Consider the following 19,794-nt stretch of genomic DNA (forward strand, 5'->3'; position numbering starts at 1 on the left):
GATACCAATTGATAGACTTATAAAGCACTGAGAGGGGGGGTGAATCAGTGACACCAAAAACAATACTACTTTAAACACTGATCGGTAGATATACTTAACAAGTTTACTAAACACTATGTATGCAATCCAAAATGATATTAAAGCATCCACAGTAAGTAAAACATCCACCATAACACAAGTGTTTATACGTGGAAAATCTAAATGGGAAAAACCATGGTGAGATGAGACTCACAAGTTAACTATTTGTTGTAATAGGTAACTGACCGGTTAAGGTCTACAAAGGTGCTCTGCTAGGAGCGAATCCTGTTAAAGATCCCAAAGCTCTGTTAGGAGCTATACCCTGTTAAAGGTAGTACTTTGTTAGGAAACTGCATCACCAACATACTCTGCAATGCCTTCAAACTAATGGATCACCTTGTTAGAGGAAACTGCATCACCAACATACTCTGCAATGCCTTCAAACTAATGGATCACCTTGTTAGAGGAAACTGCATCACCAACATACTCTGCAATGCCTTCAACAACTTAACACTTAACACTTCTATCTTCACATCAAATCATCTCATATCATATCTCCAAAATAGTTCATCATAATGTCATTATATAGACATTTAGATTTCATGTCGGCCTTAGAAATCATATCACAATTTCCTAGGTGCAGTGTATTTGGACAATCAAACATAACTCATCACAAATTACCACCAAAATTTGTCCGTTAGGACAACTCATCACACAATCAGTGAATACCGGTTGGAACACCGATACCGGTTAGAGTAAACCTCTGTCAACATGTAAACCGATTGTCCTCCATTGCTTCTTTGATAATCTCCGTTGGATCTTCAAGTTGGTGTCGGGTCATTCCTGTATATACCGATTGTCTACATGTACCGGTTTGACACCATCATAAACTAAGCTTTCAATGCCGGTTGCAATACAAGTAATCTTTAGAAGTAATACCGGTAGACAATGTGAACATATGTGTGTATACGTGTTCCATCAATGACAACATGTGAAGTCATTCATTACAATCATCATCAAGCCAACAGAGCCTTCATATCTTTCAAACTGAAGACATCTTGACAGCTATATTTTAGGGTAGGATGGGTTTGGATTTCTATCTGCATCCCATTGTTAATTAAAAATTTTCACCACCATCAATTGCTTACACTTTGAATAGTTGGAAGTGGTTGGGCTTTACTCTTCCTCAAGAAAGGTCTGCATTCCAGGCATTTAAACTTGGTTTTAGAAGTGTGACTACTTTGCCTTGGACCTCAATGTAGTGCAAAAGGATTTGTTACAAAGCCAAATAATTATACCTTTTGAAAAGAAAAACAACACATGAGCCTTCTAACTACCAATCAAGCTTGCATGTTTTAGAAATTTCACCATATGCAAGATGAGAAAATTCAAGTAGTTGCAATGGTTGGTAGAAAACTATTGCAAATGGTTTTCTGTAGCAGTTGTGTAACATGCTTTCTATAACAATTTTGTGATTGGTATGGAACACCCTTCTGTAGCAATGTAATAAGCTAGTGCCTTTGCTTAAAAATCATGAATTTCTTTTGGGTGTCGTAAGTTTGTGCTATTCACAGGATGCTCCTACATCACAATGGCTGACTGATGATAATTCATTATGAATATGTTGTTGCAGTGTATACTGTTGAAGGAGTCTAATGGTCCATTATTGAGTGTACATGCAAATCTAGGGCCCAATAAATGCCTCGCATCTAATGTTTCGTACATCAATTTATCAAGATTTGGATAGGAACAGCAAGGAGTGCACATGTCAATTGTGAATCCCAAATTGTAGGCTTTTTGACCACAATGTCCAGTAATTGCTTAGCCTATCAATAAATGGATAAAATGATACAAATAAGGAATAATAATTCAGAATTTCCACCTCAGCTGGGCTACAAGCAAGTAACAAGTTACCTCTATTGACAAGCACTCCATAGAAACAACTGACTGATATGATACAAATCTGAATTATGGAAGTATGACGATACAGTGTAGCCATAAATTGCTTGCTATAAGGAGTTGATCTCCTCCAAGGGTGCACTGCAAATTATATCAAATGAAACTGCTTCAGGGTGGCAAGTTTTCTCAACTATTAATGTCCTCCTTAAGCTATCTCCTCTTCCAAAGTTGGCAACAACATACAACAAAAATTTAATATAAAGATCATACTATACCAACACAGTCAATGAAAGATTACTTGAGCATGGAATCCAAAAGAAGGTTTTGCAAGAAGTTAAATTGTCTCCTCCAAGCTACTAGCAACTCCTAATGGTTTAAATTTGATCTCCAACCAAGGTTAGACCACTTACAAGCTCCAAGCTCTAAAGCCCATTATAAAATGGACACCTCTAGGAACCATAAATTTATTAAATCTTCTACTCATTTCAACTTGAAATATTTCCAAGATACTTTATTGGAATCAATGTATAAACTTGAATTAATCAATCATTGAGCAATAAAATTCTATATTTGCACCCTCTTACTTTCTTGCTTTGGAAAGAATTTGGTTCTAGGATATGAACTTGACTAACAATATAAATCTTAATGCTAAATTCTCCTTGTTGGATATCCTTAAGCTAAGATGCCATGATGAAGGGGTTTCTCTTCCATCAAATTCCTCGAAGAATCGCACTTGGTCTTGTTTGCCGGGGCATGCCACACCTAGAATTGAATGTAGTTTACACATTTAAACATTCAACATTTCTATATTTAAGCACTATAACATGTCTCTTGAGCTAAGTTACTATATCGCCCATTTTTCCTGCCGATTTTGGGTACGATCCATACCAAAATTGGGTACTGCTTGGAATCCTTGTGGATTCGAACAAGGTTCACAATTTTAGGTAAAAATGTTTCGACTAATATCCTGCTGATTCTTGATGAATCCACTGTTGACGTGGTGTTTCCAAGTAGATTCCAAGATGTTTGAGCTCAATTTTCCTTTTTTTTTTTCAATTTTTGGGAGAAAACCCTGAATTTTGAGGTCAGACCATTCGTCAAGGAGGAAACAACTTCCTGTTTAACATGGTGGCCATATATACCTGAATGTATATTCGGGTTTGGTTTTTGATATCATACTCAGGGATGTGGCCTGAAAAATTGTTGATTGTTGGCCCCTTTAAAATCTTGTTTTATAATGTCTTTGGGTTCCTGGTAGGTATAAGGGATGCAAGGAGTGAATAATTCAACTTTTTATTGTTTCAAATATTTTTTTTAAAGTTTAGAGTGTAATTTTATAATTTATTTAAATGGTTTTAGGTTTTAATATTGTTGTTAGTTATAGTATATTATTTTAATTTATTAATATAATTATAATAATAATGGTTAATGAATGTTTTTTATACTTTTTTTTACTGATGTACACAACCCCCAAATTTTTTTTGCTGTACTGGCATATAGTATCCACGTACCCGCACCTGTATCCATAACCATATTGACAACCTAGCTCTTGAGGATCTGAGTGTGGGTCTGTAGTATGAAAGAAGTAATGATTTATCATTTGAGCTTATGGCATTTGATGGATTTTTATTGTATTTGACACACTATTTATATACTTTATTTATTGGGTTGGGCTGGGTTACTTGGTGTACCCTTGAAGTAACTTTCTTGGATCAACAATTTTTTTTGATGTTAAAGAACATTATATATAAAGAAAAGAAAACAGATAAAAAAATCTCTGTTCAAGCTCAAGCTTGTTGGGGATGGGTACAAATACCTTTATTTAGATGCCATAACATGCTTATACAGTTATACCTATGAGAAGGAAATATACATAATCGAGATATCAAATTAGAAAAGATATTGCATTCTGTTTTTGAACCACAACAGTTCACATAGACAAAAGCATAGTTAGATAGCCTAGTCAAAGGCTGAATTGCAACAAGAAAAGTAATCCTCGTCATCATCTGTTGTTTCTAGCAAATTTGCTGTGCCTTTTCCCATTATTTTGGCCACCAGGCATTTATCCACAAGAATACCAAGCCCAACCAAGATTTCCTCACCTTTGACTGTCTGTATTCAGTCCAGTATTCTGTAGTTGCAATGAGATTATCACGAGGAATGTTCTTTGGATCAGGTGATCTAGGTTGTTGAAACTGCTTTTTGCTGAATGCGCTAACCCTCTGAACTCTTGTAGAACTTGGAATCCATTCTATTGTCTCAATCCTATATAATTAACTTTGATGGCAATGTCTGAGTACGGCTAAGCCTTCCTCTTGGCCAATAGAGTTTTTGTAACAGTTTGCGTTTTCTTGGCTTAAACCTGTTTGTTTGTTCTGGATCTCAATAACTTTTATCTGCCCATTTAAGGTATCATTTATGCTTGGCAAAGCCAAGTGGTTAATGGTTTAAGATGGTGTTGAGTGTTTGGCTTGGTAATTTTCTGAAGTTTTGGATTGTTGCTCTTTGATAGTAATAGAAAATGGGAATTCGGAGTTTGAAGGCATATATCACAACACATTAAAGGAACACCAATTTTCAGAGGTTGGGGGTGAAATAGATTGGTAGCAGATTCCAAACTAAGGAAGATGGGCATATTGGTAGGGAATTTAAGAACAGAAATATATGGAGGAAAACAAGCAGATCTAATTTTTTTTCATTGGTTGCAAACATATGATTTTAACTTGTTAGAGGCTGGAGCGAAGGACGAATTAATAATGACTTTTGAAATGTCATTGCGTATTTCGGATTCTTGGGTAATAACAGCCACTTGGCAGATGGGGATTTCCTCATCTTTGTACTCTTCATCTAGAATAATGGTAACCTTGCCTTCATTATTAGTTGGCTAACTGTTGATCTTTGTAAAGCTCATTCTAAATGGGCTTTGGAAAGCAGTATTATTTTTCTCCCCATACTGTGCTTTCAAATGGGGAGGGATTTATTTATAGCCTTTTCTAAGATTAATAAATTCCTTTATACCATAAAAGAAATCTTTCTGGCATTTGAGTAAGGAGCATCAGAATTTAGTTGTCATTTGAAATCTCCCTCAATAATGAAATAGAACAAGATCTAACTGCTTACCGAGCAATTTGTGAAGGAATTGTAGATCATCAGGGACGTTCTTAGAGTGCAAATCATTGTGCGATGTCAGCAGTTGATGCATTTTATTAATGCCTGTTATGGCTGCTTATAACTCAACTGGGATAGTGAAGATACTTAACTCATCCTTCTCAGATAATGATGATACTCAAGTCATCCTCCTTGGACCTGAAAGTTCAGGTGTAGAGAGTTTGGTGATGGGTCAAATCAAAGCTGAAAACGGATGATGCAGTTTGAATGCATTTTGTCATAAAGAGTGGATCTTCCTTAAGCACCAAGATCACTAAATTATTCTATGAGTATCAAACATCTCTTTCCTTGATTTATTTGCTCTTAAAACCTGTGCTTGTTGCCAGTGCATTTACTCCTGCTTACCTCATTGTCATTGAGTGAGACCCCTTGTGTTGAGGCAAGCAGCTGACAAATTATTGATGTGCGAAACCTATGACAAGACAGCCCCATTATCTCTGTTAGCACGTGTTTGTTTCCTAGGAATGTGCTAACAAGGGATGGGGCTGATGTCAGCACTCTAAATATGGGATTTGTAGGCCAGGGGTAAGGCATGACTAGCAACGAGATTCTTAATTTGGATTTTTTGCCCCTTTGAGCTTTGAATCCTACTCAAGAATGCAATCTTCATCATATGCCAGTGTCATTGCCATGTTTCTAGCAACGCTTTTTTTTGGCTTTCTATGTCACATCCTTCGGGTTGAAAAGATCCCATAATTGATTTTACACAACTGATACTTAGAGGTTGCATGTCAGGGCGATTCATACATCTCCACTGGTGAGCAAAACACTTATCGACTGAACAAATGCTTATTGTCGATCTTTGCAAATTTTTTTTGTGAGTTCTGAGTGCCCCATGGGTTTGCTGGGAAGTGGGAACCTAGAGTCAATTGTCTTATCCTCCGTGTGCACCATTTTCCTCGCTGGTCCTGGATGTAACTTGGCTATGGTAGATCAACTTTGACTGCCAAAACAACTTTTAACATGATTTCAATTGTATTATATGGTAGATCAACTGCATTGAAGGCAAATAGTGCAAATAGGCAAGGATCTTTTAGTCTACTCAACAATATACTATTCTATAATACAAAATTAAATTACTTCAGAAATAGTTTAGCAGTAGCTTGTTTATTGTTCCTGAGTGCATATCTACATTCCCTTCACACATGCAGACATGTTAGGCTGTATGAGGTATATCACAATAATCAATGACTGCCACTATAAACTTAAAGTACTTTAGTTTTCATAATCTGGTCAATGAGAGCCAATTATTCTGGACCTGGCTTTATATTTTTTATTGTGATCCAGCCAGCTAAGGTATTGCAGGTAGAATGGTTTGGATTGTAGTTATTAATTTGTTGTGCATATGGGGTGAGAAAATCTAACTTTGTTTATGCTGTCATGTTCTGTTTTGTTCTATGTAATAAATGATAGGTTAGCTATGGTCAGAGTGCCTTGTATGTGTTTGGTTTTTATGGATGAACATCTTTAGATGCAGCAATAAGCTGGACTTTGCAGCTTAAGTTTATTTTTCTATCAACTGGGGGGTGGACTTTCATTATCCGATTGGCCATGTTCTCGGCATCTTTTCAAACGCAGTGTTTTGGAGGAAGTTAAAGAGGGCTTGCATGGGAAAGAAAATTCATCTGGACAAGTGACGATGCCTGTCGAGTTGATTGGACATACACCCTCACCAGCTCGGCCTCATGCTGCTGCTCGTTTTGCTTCAGCTGGTGATGCTGATAACTATGAATACTTTGGCTGGGGAGAGGTAGTAGGCTTTGACAGGGCAAAGTGCCCAGAGCTTCGAGCAGCAAAACTAATGCCAACATCTTTGCCTATTGTACATTTAGCGGTATGTCCGATCTTTGCACCTTCTGCTAAATTAATGCATTTAATATGTAATATATATGTTTTGCATTTTAAAAATCTATGTTTGTAGGTGTCTACAAGAAGGGAAATATGATTGGGAGAGTACTTTCAGTTCTTTCAGTTTGTTTTAATATTTATTTTTGTGAATGATGTGTGGGGTTTGTTTTTGTGCATGCTTTCTGCAATGTGACTTTTCTGTAAAGCACCTTTGGAATTGACTTTTGGCTGTTAACTGATAAGAACTTGATACTAGGAACTAAGATTCCTCCAGGTTAATTCAATTGACTTATTGTTAGTAAAGTACTTAATATACATGTTTTAGTTTTTGTACAGGATCTGAAAGTTTTCTCTTGAAAAACATGTGACATTAAAGTTTAACAAGTAGGTTGAATTGATAGGCTATGCTTTGGACAATAATCTGTTGTCTTTAGGATGTTATCTAGATAGTCTGTTTTCTAAGGATGTGTTGTAAAACAGGAGATTTTTTAGATTTTGTTCAATTGACTGTGTTTTAAAAATGTGTTTGGTTCTTTTGAAGTGCATTCTTGTCAATATATATATATTTTATTTCATAATGTTAGTTTGGTTTGAAATGAAATAATTTTTATCCATTTGCTATTTCGCCATATACACAATCTGAGATATTGGCTAAACCTGAATATTCAAACCTTCTGTTGGTTATGATAACTGGTGTACACAAATTAAATTAATTGCAGCAAATGATGTGTTTCCTGATTATACTAGTCATATGTTGGATGTTGAAACTTATGCCTGGTATAAACCATGCCCTATTGTGATGTGGCTATAGATGATAAAGTTTTCTATGCTTTGTATTAGTTTTTAAACTTGATGTTAACTTATAAGGCTCCATCATGAAGCGTTGAATATAATGAATGATATAAGTAATTCTACTTACATATACTTCTTGAATTATTTTGTTTAAAAAGTTCATTGGTGACTGTAATTGGCTGAATATATATCCTCCTTTGTTATTTGCCATCCTTTTTAGCAGTAGTTATTACATTAAAACTCGGTCTTCCTTTGAATCCAAGAATTTTCTTCAGGGTGTCAGCTGAGTACTTATTATTACCTTTTCTGGAACTCTAGATACCTTCTCATAAATGATATATTGTCTGACTTGTTGAATGGCCAGTGCCTCACATACTTGATTTCTGATTTGTTTCGTCCATTGCCCCACGGTTCAACAGCTTCAGGAACTCATCCTTAGAAATTTCCATTGTTATTGTGACCTACACAGATATTTTATGAATTCAATAAGAGTTTTCTAACAGACTTAGTAAGTACCCTTTCATGATCCTGGTATCATTCCTTATTCCTAACTCTATATATAAACCACAAAATCTTAGAATATAATACAAGCCACAATAAATTAAGTGGAGTACTCAATCCACACAAAATTTCTTGCCAATTGACCCTACCCTTATCCCCCAAATTATGAGATCGGCACAAAATAAGTTCCAAACTTCTCTGGCATAAAAAGAATCAAAAAATATGTGATTGATATTTTCAGGTTTTCTACAAACAACACGTAGGTTGAGATTGGAGGAAGATAAGGAGTAAGGTAACTTTTGCAGAATAAGTAGCATTAAAGGCAAAGCAAACAAACAAGCTTTGGTTGCAACGCATTAGACCAAAGTAACTTAAAGATTTTTGACCACTGCTGCTCCAACATTGCAAGCTTCAAGCAACTATTCAGGTGAATGATAATATCCCAGTTTTTAACTAAAGAATAATAAATTATTCTAGGTTTCACTTCATGCAGATTAGAGCCATCACACCACTTTAGCTTATCTAGAAACTCATTATTACACTGAAATTGCATAGGGAAATGTAGAGCTTTACATGCTTCCGTAGAATTGAATATGTCCTCGCATGGGTATGAGGAAGGTTGAATTCAGTACTTAAGGAGGCCCAAGATTTAATAGATTGTTGAAAAAAATATCATTAAAGGTTTTAATTCCTTTTATAGCCCACGCCTTAGCAGATCATCCTTGCAATAAGGCAAGGGGATTCCCTTTAGTAGTCAAGTTCCACCATAAAGACCTTGAAAGGCATAGCATATCCCTATTATCATTTAAATACTCACAGTCAATAATCAGTGATCTTACTTGTTTCCAAGCTTTCCATATACTTTTGAAGGCATTGGATCTAGTAGGGGCTACAAGGAATTTACCAAATAATAAGTCAAAGAAGGGTACAGGCTTCTCGGTTTTGGCCTGTTTTGGGACAGTGAATCAAATATTATTCCTCACTAGGACCTTCTAGGGTTCATTACCTTTTAATGCTTTGAGTATCCATTTTATTGCCAAAGTGATGCCATGTTTTTTTAAATCTTTTAAGCCTAGCCCTCCTCTAGGTTTATCTAGGCAGCACCAATCCCATTTGACCACATGCTTCTTTTTATTACCCTTCCCATCAGACCATAGAAACTGTTTGATCTTCTTTTGGATCTCGTTAATGTGGTAGCTACAAAACATGCACACTGAGGAGAAGTATAAGTTGTAGGAGGATAGAATTTTTTGACAAACTTGAAATCTGCTTGCCAAAGAAAGGTATTGTTTATTCCACTTAGTTTTCCATCTATTTTCCCTTTTATACACTCCTATGTTTCTTTCAAACAAACATTCATAGACATCCACACTGAGGAGTAGTATAAGTTGTAGGAGGATAGAATTTTTTGACAAACGTGAAATCTGCTTGTCAAAGAAAGGAATTCTTTATTCCACTTAGTTTTTCATCGATTTTCCCTTTTATCCACTCCCGCGTTTCTTTCAAACAAGGGTTCATAGCAAAGGGGATACCTAGGTATATGACTTGCTTGTTAGGGCCGCCCCACCAAAAGTAATACTTAGTGAACCAATTCGGGGGGTTAATTTCCCAACTTAGCATATTGGATTTCAGCGTAGATATCTTTGCACCAGAGGCCACACAAAAGAGATTTAGTTTTTGTATAAGATTATCGAAGTTCCTTTCTTCAAGTTTGACAAATAGAGCAGTATTATTGTTGGTGTAAATTATTATTCATCATGGATATTATTACACTATACTTAAGTTAACTTAGGAAATGCATTTCATAGTAGTTTGGGTATGAGACACTTGGGTGTTTGTGCCACATTGGGATAGTGTGTAGGAGAATTTCCACCTTTTATGGTGTGATCTTGTTACTACTTTATCATATCCACTTATTGTGGAGTGATAATTCCACCTTCGGTGGGTGATCCACCTCATGTGGAATATTTTATTGTTTCTCCTACCTACCACACCTATTTCCTACCTACCCTTGTTTCTTATTGAGCCACATGTCATGTTTGTCTGCTCACATATCCATATAGCTTTGCCTATATAAGCAGGCTCATCTACATTGTATGTAACAACGATTGATGATCCAGTTGATCACATTTTGCATCTTGATAGAATAGAGTTTATTCCTATCATCTATTTTGTTCTCTCTTATTTGTGCTTTCCATTGCCTCTAGATCTTGGCAAAATCTCACATGGTATCAAGAGCCATTAGAGTGTCATTGGTTTGCCAATTGAGAGAAATTTGATGCTATTTGGGGTTGTGTATTTTGGAGCTTTCTATTGCAAGTTATCATTGAAGCTTGATGGGTCAAATCTAAGGTTTCCATTGGATTGAGGAGGTCCAAGAAAGTGAGTTTTGCCTTTTGTTTCATCCAAATCGGATTTCGGAGGCCAAATCTAGAGGCATTTGAAGTTTGAAGCTGCGACATAAATTTTACAGAAATTATAATTTTGCAGGCAATTGTCAAATAGTGATATCTCACTCATTCGGACTCTTTTTTTCAAACAATTGTTTTTGTTTTGGGGTAGAATTTTGTGATCTGTACAATGGTGCAGGAGTTTTCTGATTTTCGGATATATGTTTTTCTGAAATCGTGAAATCCCGATTTTTACAACTTTGGAGGCTTCGTTTGGGCTCATATGGACTCCTTTTCAAGTGCCATTTTTTTTGAAAGTGCATAAATTTTTATCTACTTTCATAATCTGCCATTTGTTTGCAGTGATTTTGAGTAGAAATTGTACTTTCAGTATTTGGTCATTTTTTGGCCTATTTGGTACTTGTATTTTGCTTGGATCTCAGTTTAGATCACTAGCAGTATTTGTTGAAGTCTCTTATATCTCATTTTGAGAAGTTGTAAAATTGAAATCAGAAGTCTACCTTGCCTTGTTTTGCAAGTGGCCCATTGTACACGCACTAAGTATAAAGTGCGAAATCATGATTTTTGGGGGGGTTTCTTGATTGCGTAATTTGGGGGGGTGTCTTGTGTGATTGTGCATCTCTCTATCTTGTGTTTTTTCCTTTTTGCTGCTATGGGTTCTTTTAAGTTTCCTCTCTTAACTCCTCATAATTATGCTACTTGGAAAATTGATGCATGGAGTAAACTTATGGAAAAATGATTAACTCATTATATTGATGGAACTATTGTTACTCCCGCCGATCCTAAGGCTGATCCTATTGGTCACTTGGATTGGCTCACTAAAAATATCATGGCAATTGGTACCTTAAGAAAGTATGTATCAAAGGATCTCATTTTTCATATTGAGAAATGTACTCTAATCAAGGATGCTTGGCAAAAGTTTCAAGACTTGTATGGTCAAGTTGATGAGATTAGGGGATATCAAATTGATAGTGATCTCACCATGTTAGATCCGAAGAACTTTGATACTATACAAGATTATGTCACTAAGGCAAAAGAGTTGAGGGCACAACTCAAGGATTGTGGCATTGATAAAAAGGATACTCAATTGATCTTCAACTTGATGGGCAAACTTCCACAAGAATATGCAGCATTTGTTTCTAGTTTCCAAACCCATAGGATGACAATGGGTTCAAGCAACACAATGCCTACATTTGATGCTTTCGTTGAAATGTTGATGATGGAACAAACTAAGTTGATAAGCATGGGCATTCTTAAGACTTCTAAGTCTCAAGCGTTAGTGGCAAATCAAGGGAACAAAGGGAATCGAGGAAAGGACAGCTCAACAAGAAGAAATGGCAATCAAAGCCTAAGGACAAAGCACCATCTTCTCCACAACAAGGAGATTCATCCTCTTTCAAGATGGACAATTCACCAAAGAGGGAGAGACCTACTTGTGCCTATTGTAAAAAGTTTGGTCATGAAAAGCGTGGTTGCCATTCTAAGAAGATTGATGAGCTCACACATATCCTCAAAAAGCATAACATTGATTTGCCTAATGTCTACAAGAAGGATGATTCATCAACTTCTACTTCCTCACAATCAAAAGGAAAAGGGCAAGCATTCATGACTTCTACAAGTGGGAAAACTTACTCTTTTGGGACAAGAAAAGGAAAAGCTCTTTGTGCTACTACAAGTCATGATTCAAGGAGATTTCTAGATTCAGGGGCTTCTCATCATATGGCATCTTCGCAGTCTATGTTCTCTACATTTGAGTGTTGCACCATGCCGCAGATTTTGATGGGCAATCATACATACATGGATGTGATTGGGAAAGGATCTATTGCCATTGGAGATAACTCCTAAAATGATGTGTTGTGTGTACCCCATTTGACAAACAATCTCCTTTCCATTTATCAAATCACACATGGTGCAACTAAGAGAATTGTGGAGTTCACACCTAAGTCAGTTTTCATTAGAGACTTGGAGACTAGAGCTATCATTGCGACTGGGGTTGTTGATCATGCATCTCGATTATACTCCTTTTCAGATTTTGTTGATGATGATGATTTCACATATGATGATTCTTCACATGATGATCGCACTTCTTGTCATGGTTTAGATTTTGAGGAGAACTTTGGGTACTTGAACTTGGGGATTCTCACTTGTGACTCCGTTCTTGAGCCTTGTGTTTCATCTCCTATTGATATCACATCACCTATTGCACCTGATGATGCAGATAGTGCGACAGTTTTGCCTTCATGTGATTCAGTGCAGCAGGATATTCATTGTCTTCCAACTTCATTTTCATGGGATGATTACTTGACATACATTGCAGGTTTGTTTCTGGAATCCTACATTGCAAATTTGGGAGACACCATTGATGATATTCATCTTCTCTTTGATGAAGATGATCCTTCTTCGATTGTTGCGAGGGAACACTCTAACCCTCTTGTTCATTCTCTACTTGATCATTCTTTCGAGGTTGACATGATTGTGGATACTTATGTACAATAGTTGGAGGAGGTCTCTTTATGTTTAGAGGAGACATGTGAGTCTTTGAGACATGTTCTACATTCATCTCCACTAGATCTTGGAGTGCCTTTTTCAGTTGTGTGGGGCAGTTTACCACCTTTGGAGTGGGTATCTTTCAACATCGACATGGGGACACTTGAGCAGTTTTCAGAGATTCCATTCATCATGAGTTTTTTTCATACATCTTCCCTTCATGATTGGGGAGACTTCATGGATACACCTTTGGTTTTATTTCTTCCTAAGGGGAGGAATGTTGTTCGACATTCGTGGAGCAATTTCTTCATACATCATCGAGCTTCTATCGTTGGTGCTGATTCTACATTGAGGGGGGCTTCCTAGCTTCTCTTCTTCTCTCATATGGGGGGGACTTTTTCCTCACATGGGGTTTTGTTCCTCACATACTTCTATGAGAGTTCTCTTGTATAGCTTTTTATCTCTCTTTTGGGGGAGGGTTTTTTCCCATTGGGTTTTTCTCTCTTTCCCCACTTTGTGAGAGATTTCATTGCATTGGTTTTCATGCATTTGCATTTGTACATGGGTACCTAACATGGCCTTGTAGCTGGGACCCATCTTGCATTGCTTAGTTGCATTGTAGACTTAAGTGCATTCCCTTAAGTTGCACTTAAGGGGGGGTGTTGGTGTAAATAATTATTCATCATGGATATTATTACACTATACTTAAGTTAACTTAGGAAATGCATATCATAGTAGTTTGGGTATGAGACACTTGGGTGTTTGCGCCACATTGGGATAGTGTGTGTAGGAGAATTTCCACCTTTTATGGTGTGATCTTGTTACTACTCTATCATATCCACTTATTGTGGAGTGATAATTCCACCTTCGGTGGGTGATCCACCTCATGTGAATATTTTATTGTTTCTCCTACCTACCACACCTATTTCCTACCTACCCTTGTTTCTTATTGAGCCACATGTCATGTTTGTTTGCTCACATATCCATATAGCCTTGCCTATATAAGCAGGCTCATCTACATTGTATGTAACAATGATTGATGATCCAGTTGATCACATTTTGCATCTTGATAGAATACAGTTTATTCCTATCATCTATTTTGTTCTCTCTTATTTGTGCTTTCCATTGCCTCTAGATCTTGGCAAAATCTCACAATTATTTGCAAACTCAATCTTTAAGAGGTTATCTCCATTGGGAAGGGATAATCTTTTAATCTTAGGATTCATGGTTGAATCTCTTAAGAGGTAGTAAATAGCATCAAAAGCAGTTACAAATAAAGCAGGAGCAAGGGGACATCGCTGCCTTATTGACCTTTGCAAGATGAATTTTTCAGACAAGGAGCCATTAACATCCGCTTGGGCAACAACATCATTCATAATGTGTTTGACCATTTTACAAAAGCCCTTAGGAAATCCAAATTCTTCAAGGGTCATCAAGAGAAAAGACTGTTCCACTCTGTCACAAGCTTTTTCAAAATCAAGTAAGAGCATACCAATGTTCTGGTTGGAGACTATTGCCCTCCCAACAAGTCAGTAGATTTTCTAATATATATCTACCTTTGATAAATCCTGTTTGTGTGCTGCTAATAAAAGATGGAAAGATGTCAATCAGTGTAATGGCTAAGATTTTAGCAAGGATCTTGTAAGAGACATTAAGAAAGGTAATGGCTCTCCAATTCTTGATTAAGGAGTTATCACCCTCTCTAGGTAGCAGTTTGATTATACCTTTATTAATGCTTCTACTTAGAGATGCTTTGCTTATGGCTTCAGTATAAACCTGAAGCAAGTCTTCATAATCGTGTCTATATTCTTTTTTATAGAATTCAATTGGCAATCCATCAGGCCCAGAAGAATTGTCATTATTTAATTTCAAAATAGCACTCACAATTTCTTCCTTAGTCACCCTCTTATCCAGCTTTTCAGCCTCTTCTATATATATTTTCTTTGGAATCAAGTTTTTACCATACATTCTAGCATTGTGCCCGCGATTTATATCCTTTATCTCCATTACACAACCAATTCATTTTTGCTCTTACCTTTAAGCCTCGAGTTTTCCTAGTTTGAATAGTCAGTGAATTTTTAGTATAAACAAGCTCTTCATTTAGTTCCATATTCCTGGGTTCATTTTGTAGTTTATTCTTAGTTTTCTTATTATCTAATCCTTTTTTCTTGCCAACAGTTAGAAATATGACAGTCCAGCTTTTAACATTGCTATTCCATCTATTGTCTTTAAGCATCCATCTGTTTATTTCTCTAAGGGTAAATATTGCTTCATTGCAGTCTTCATCCCTTAGTAGGTTAGTATTAAGAAGGGATTTTTCATTTTTCCTACCATCTAGAGGCCTTTCCTTAGTTATGAGGATTCTCACATTGACAGGGTGGTGATCTGATAAGTAGCAGGGATATACTTCTACTCTACTATCATCATTGATTTGGTCAAAACTAAAGGAATCTCTATTTGCATAGAACCTATCTAGTCTACAGTAGATCCTTTTATTCCCTTTTTGGGAGTTACACCAAGATATGATATGTGCTTGTTATCTTTCGTAGATCCTTCAAGAGGATCAAAAAGTTTGAGTTTATTCTTCAGTCTAAACTAGAAGTGTTTCCCATTACCTTTCCAATCCATGTCTATACCTCCTGATTTATCATCATTGCTTTCAATCATGTTGAGTCACCTCCCACAATCCATGGAATATAATGTAAGCTAAACATCCATTTTTAAAGCTCAATCCTATCCTTGTAGTCATTTGGAGCATGGATTGAGTATAATACAAATTTCCTATTATCTCTTTCAATTATAATTCAATTGCTCTATTACATGGAGATACTCTATGTTCAGTTACAAATGGAGCCTATCTATTGGATAATAAGATTACAAATCCCCCTTTACCTTTGCCATGCTTTGTACAAAACTAGGTAGCTTCTTTCCAAATGAATCTAAGATTGGTTTCAAGAGTAAAGCCCACTGCCTTAACCTCTTGTAGATGGACAACATCTTTATTCTTCTCCATATGAAAGTATCTTCTGACCATATATTTTCTATCAGTGGACTCCAGTCTGCTTACATTCCAACTAGTGCAATTGATGATCATTAGGAACTATAGTTGGGTTCATTCTTAAGGTTCCTTAAGTTATTAAAGCATCTAGGAAGCCTGCCATTTCTATTATTTCTTTTGGAGCAGGGTTCACCATCCTCTTTACTCCTTTGCTTTCTCTTTTTCTTCTCAACTTTTATCCAATCTTCTACCAAAGGGACAAAACTTTCCTTTATTGGCCCTTCATTATTGGGCAAGTAACCTACATCACATGCTGGATCCTAATAAGAGATCTCATTTGTGCTTCTTTGCTCCTTCATGTCCAATGCTAACAGATGGTCATTATCAATTTGTCCAGTGCTAGTATTAGGCACAAAAGCAAAGTGGGGCTAGTCTCTTCCTTGGATTCTAATGTCCCCTCGAAACTATTTTTCTTTTCACTTATTCTCAACATCAAACTTCAGTAAGTCCTGACCAGGTTTTAAATTTATCAAAGCTGTCTTAGTGTGGTTAAGGGTATCAATTTGGTCTGTCATTTCCTTTTTTCAGTTGCATTCACTTGTGTTTATCTCTTAAGCACCACTGTGTTTACCATTGTCTAAGACTAAATCCTGGGCAAGGTTATTTTGACCAGGGTTAGAATTTTGCAATGACAACATAGGGGGTCTAATAACCAGTTTCTGTTCCAGATTCTTGTCTAAGACCAGCATCAGATCATTCAATGGCTGTCCAATGATTGAGTTAGGCAAGAGAATCTTAGAGATCTTTACACCCTCAACTTGCCCTATTGTTTCAACATTGATATAAGAATCAATGTCTTTGGTTCCCATTGCTTCATACTCACTTGTATTACTTCTAATTTCCACTCTTTCAGTATTGGTTTTACTAGCAACAATAATAGTGGATCCATCCACTCTAATAGGTACAATTGTTTTACCATCTCTGTTAGACAGGGATTTAAATACCTCTGTTTTTTCCTCCTCTTTATTTCCCTGTTTCCTATTTTCAATCTTAGTTTTGGCAACTATCTATTTGATTTAAGCTGGGGCTAATTCTTGTGCGTTTTTTTTTGTGAACTAGGCTAGAAGATGTCAAGTTTGCATCAACTATATTCCTATTGTTTTATGAAGTTGAATTATTTTTGGGAAGTCCATTTGAATTACTTACATTAGTGGTTTCTGTCATAGAAGACAGGTTCTCATTACTATTCTTAAAGATATTAGAGTTTGCATAATTAGATATGCAATTAGGGTTCTTATTCTTAGCCATGAGATCATTTAAGTCTCTAGCATCATTGATCTTTGCCTTAGTAGAGTGGTTTTCAATAGTATTCTTTATAGCATAAGGGTTTGATTCATTGGAGCTATGGTCTGTGTATTTTTTTTATAGCCCCTGTTGCATTTTTAACTTTGTTAATGTTCTTTCCTTGTTATTATATTTTGAGGCATCTTCAAAGTTAGTATTAATAGAATTTGTTCTATGACTGGTATCTGGTGCTTTGCTAATCGGAATCAGATATGTTTATATTATTTTTATCCTTGGTAATTTCCTTAGTGTTTTGATTGATTATATTGGCTTTAAGTTTTGGTCGCCTGCATTCCTTTTGATAATTGGGCAGTTTCTTCTCAGATGCACTTCTTTCTTTCGTAGGAAACATGCATTTAGTCCACCCAATATCTCAATGCTGCAATTTAACTTTTTGTCCCTGATATTTATTTCTATCTCCTCTGGAAAGTCTATACCAGGATTCAGTGAGACCAATAATCTTGCATCTGTGTGCAATAGCAATTGTGGCAAGACATTACAAATTTGAGGAGGAATACCCTTTTACAATGACCCATCTAGGTTAAGAGATGGCAAGGGCTTCTTCACTCGACATCTCAAACGACCATGCAATGGCCTGGAAGATGGAGGAGCCAATGCTCCAAAACTGTTTTGATTTATCCTTCTCTTGAATAGAGTAGTTCTGTGAAAAAAGTAGGAATAACCCTTTCTGTATTATTCTACAAAATGAGAAATGAAAACCTAGTTAAGCTATTCATCCATGTACTTTCTAGCAGGTCTTTTCACAATCTATCATAGCGAGAAAAATGGCAATAGTCTTTAATCTTTTTTCCTCTTTATCAATTGCATCCACCATAACAGAGTTAGGAGAGAGGACAAGTTTTCTAGGGCCAACTGAGGGGTACTTACTTTTTCCTCAGTTGGCTTGCTGCAACTTGCTCTTTCTGCCATTGCTAATGTCCTCGAACTTTGCAAAGGCCAGGGCACTGAATCCAGAACTTTCAGATACAATATCATAGATGATTTTACTTTGACATTAACACCACTTGCCATGGCCTTATTGAGAGGCTCGTCCAACAGCCCTTTGTCCCCCCCGGACCCCATTAATGGAGGGTTATGACTGGGCTTGAGCACAAACAATAAAATAAATGAACCCATGAGAGGACGACGAATGGCAAAATAGAGTGGGAAAAGATTTGACAACACAAGAAAAAAAACCTACCAAAAGAAACTAAACAAAGACCCCTCTCACTAATGAGGAATTGGACTAGGGAACAGAGGGAGGATACTTATAGGCAGGTACCCTGGTCGATCATCAATGGAGGTCAAACAATGGCCTACTCTGGGTTGCAGAGCGCCCTAGAAATTCTTGGGATTCAGTTGGGAAAAAGACGAAAGCTTTTTTGTCAAGAGAGCATTTTTGAATTAAAGAAGTATATATTATTAACTTCAGATCCCTAGAGAATAATGAAACACAACAAGATTTGCAATTCAAATGAAAATTAGGGTAGAACATGGTGAGAAACAAATGAAAAAATCTCAAATTTAAATTAAGTGTAAGGATACAATCAAATGATTATCGACCTTTATTCAAAATAGCATTGATTAAAATAAGACTAATTTGCCCAGCATTCATATTATATTTTATAAAATGAATTTGCACAAAAATAAGGGGCAAATCTCACCGGTAAAGAGCAGAATGCAGCAATAGATTATAAAAAACTTCACCCCAAATTTGACGCGGTAGTTGAGAAGCCTTCTCCGAATTGCTTTATAGGGTTTTTGCTGCGAAAGTGCATTGCATCAACTTTTCCCGATTGAAATACAGTCCCTGTCTTACAGTGGTAGTTGAACGCCAAAATTGAAAAAAGAATCTGAGTTCCCACACTGTAACAACCCACATTAAATCTTTATGGGAATTGATTAAATCATGTATTTTCTAATACATATCATAGTTTCCACATGGAAAATCCACTACCAGCCACTTCACTGTAAATCTCACATTCAATTTGGGCAGCCCTTACAAAAAACACAGCACTTTACAAAAACCCTAATTTGCACATTTACTTTACAAATAGAATTTGTCATTATTTGAGTGTTGGCGTTTCATCTATTAACTATTCGAATCACTCCAGACTGGTATTATACCTTGTCTTATTATACAACAGAAAGGCAGTAAAGGCTTTCTGTATTCTGTATTCCCAGAAGAGCTTTCTCCAACTGCATATTTAGTTTAATCCATTTATAGATATAATTACAATGCTAATACAGTTGAACGGGGTTTTGTGTTTTGACAACTAATGGAAGTCTTGTAATGGATTCTCGGACAAGCACAATTTTTTTGAACTG

General features: G+C 36.3%; 1 protein-coding gene across 6 annotated transcripts in view; it reads left to right on the top strand.

Annotated features, from left to right (window-relative positions):
- The window catches only part of LOC131034429 (uncharacterized), a 101,420-nt gene that overhangs the window by 21,204 nt on the left and 60,422 nt on the right, over nucleotides 1–19,794 (top strand). For all 6 annotated transcript variants that reach the window (XM_057965924.2, XM_057965922.2, XM_057965920.2 and 3 more), the window contains exon 11: nucleotides 6,664–6,919. In XM_057965924.2, coding sequence (XP_057821907.1) covers nucleotides 6,664–6,919 — 256 coding nt within the window. The remainder of the gene's footprint in view (nucleotides 1–6,663; nucleotides 6,920–19,794) is intronic.

Source organism: Cryptomeria japonica, chromosome 5 (genome assembly GCF_030272615.1).
Source record: "Cryptomeria japonica chromosome 5, Sugi_1.0, whole genome shotgun sequence".
Classification (NCBI taxonomy): Eukaryota; Viridiplantae; Streptophyta; class Pinopsida; order Cupressales; family Cupressaceae; genus Cryptomeria; species Cryptomeria japonica.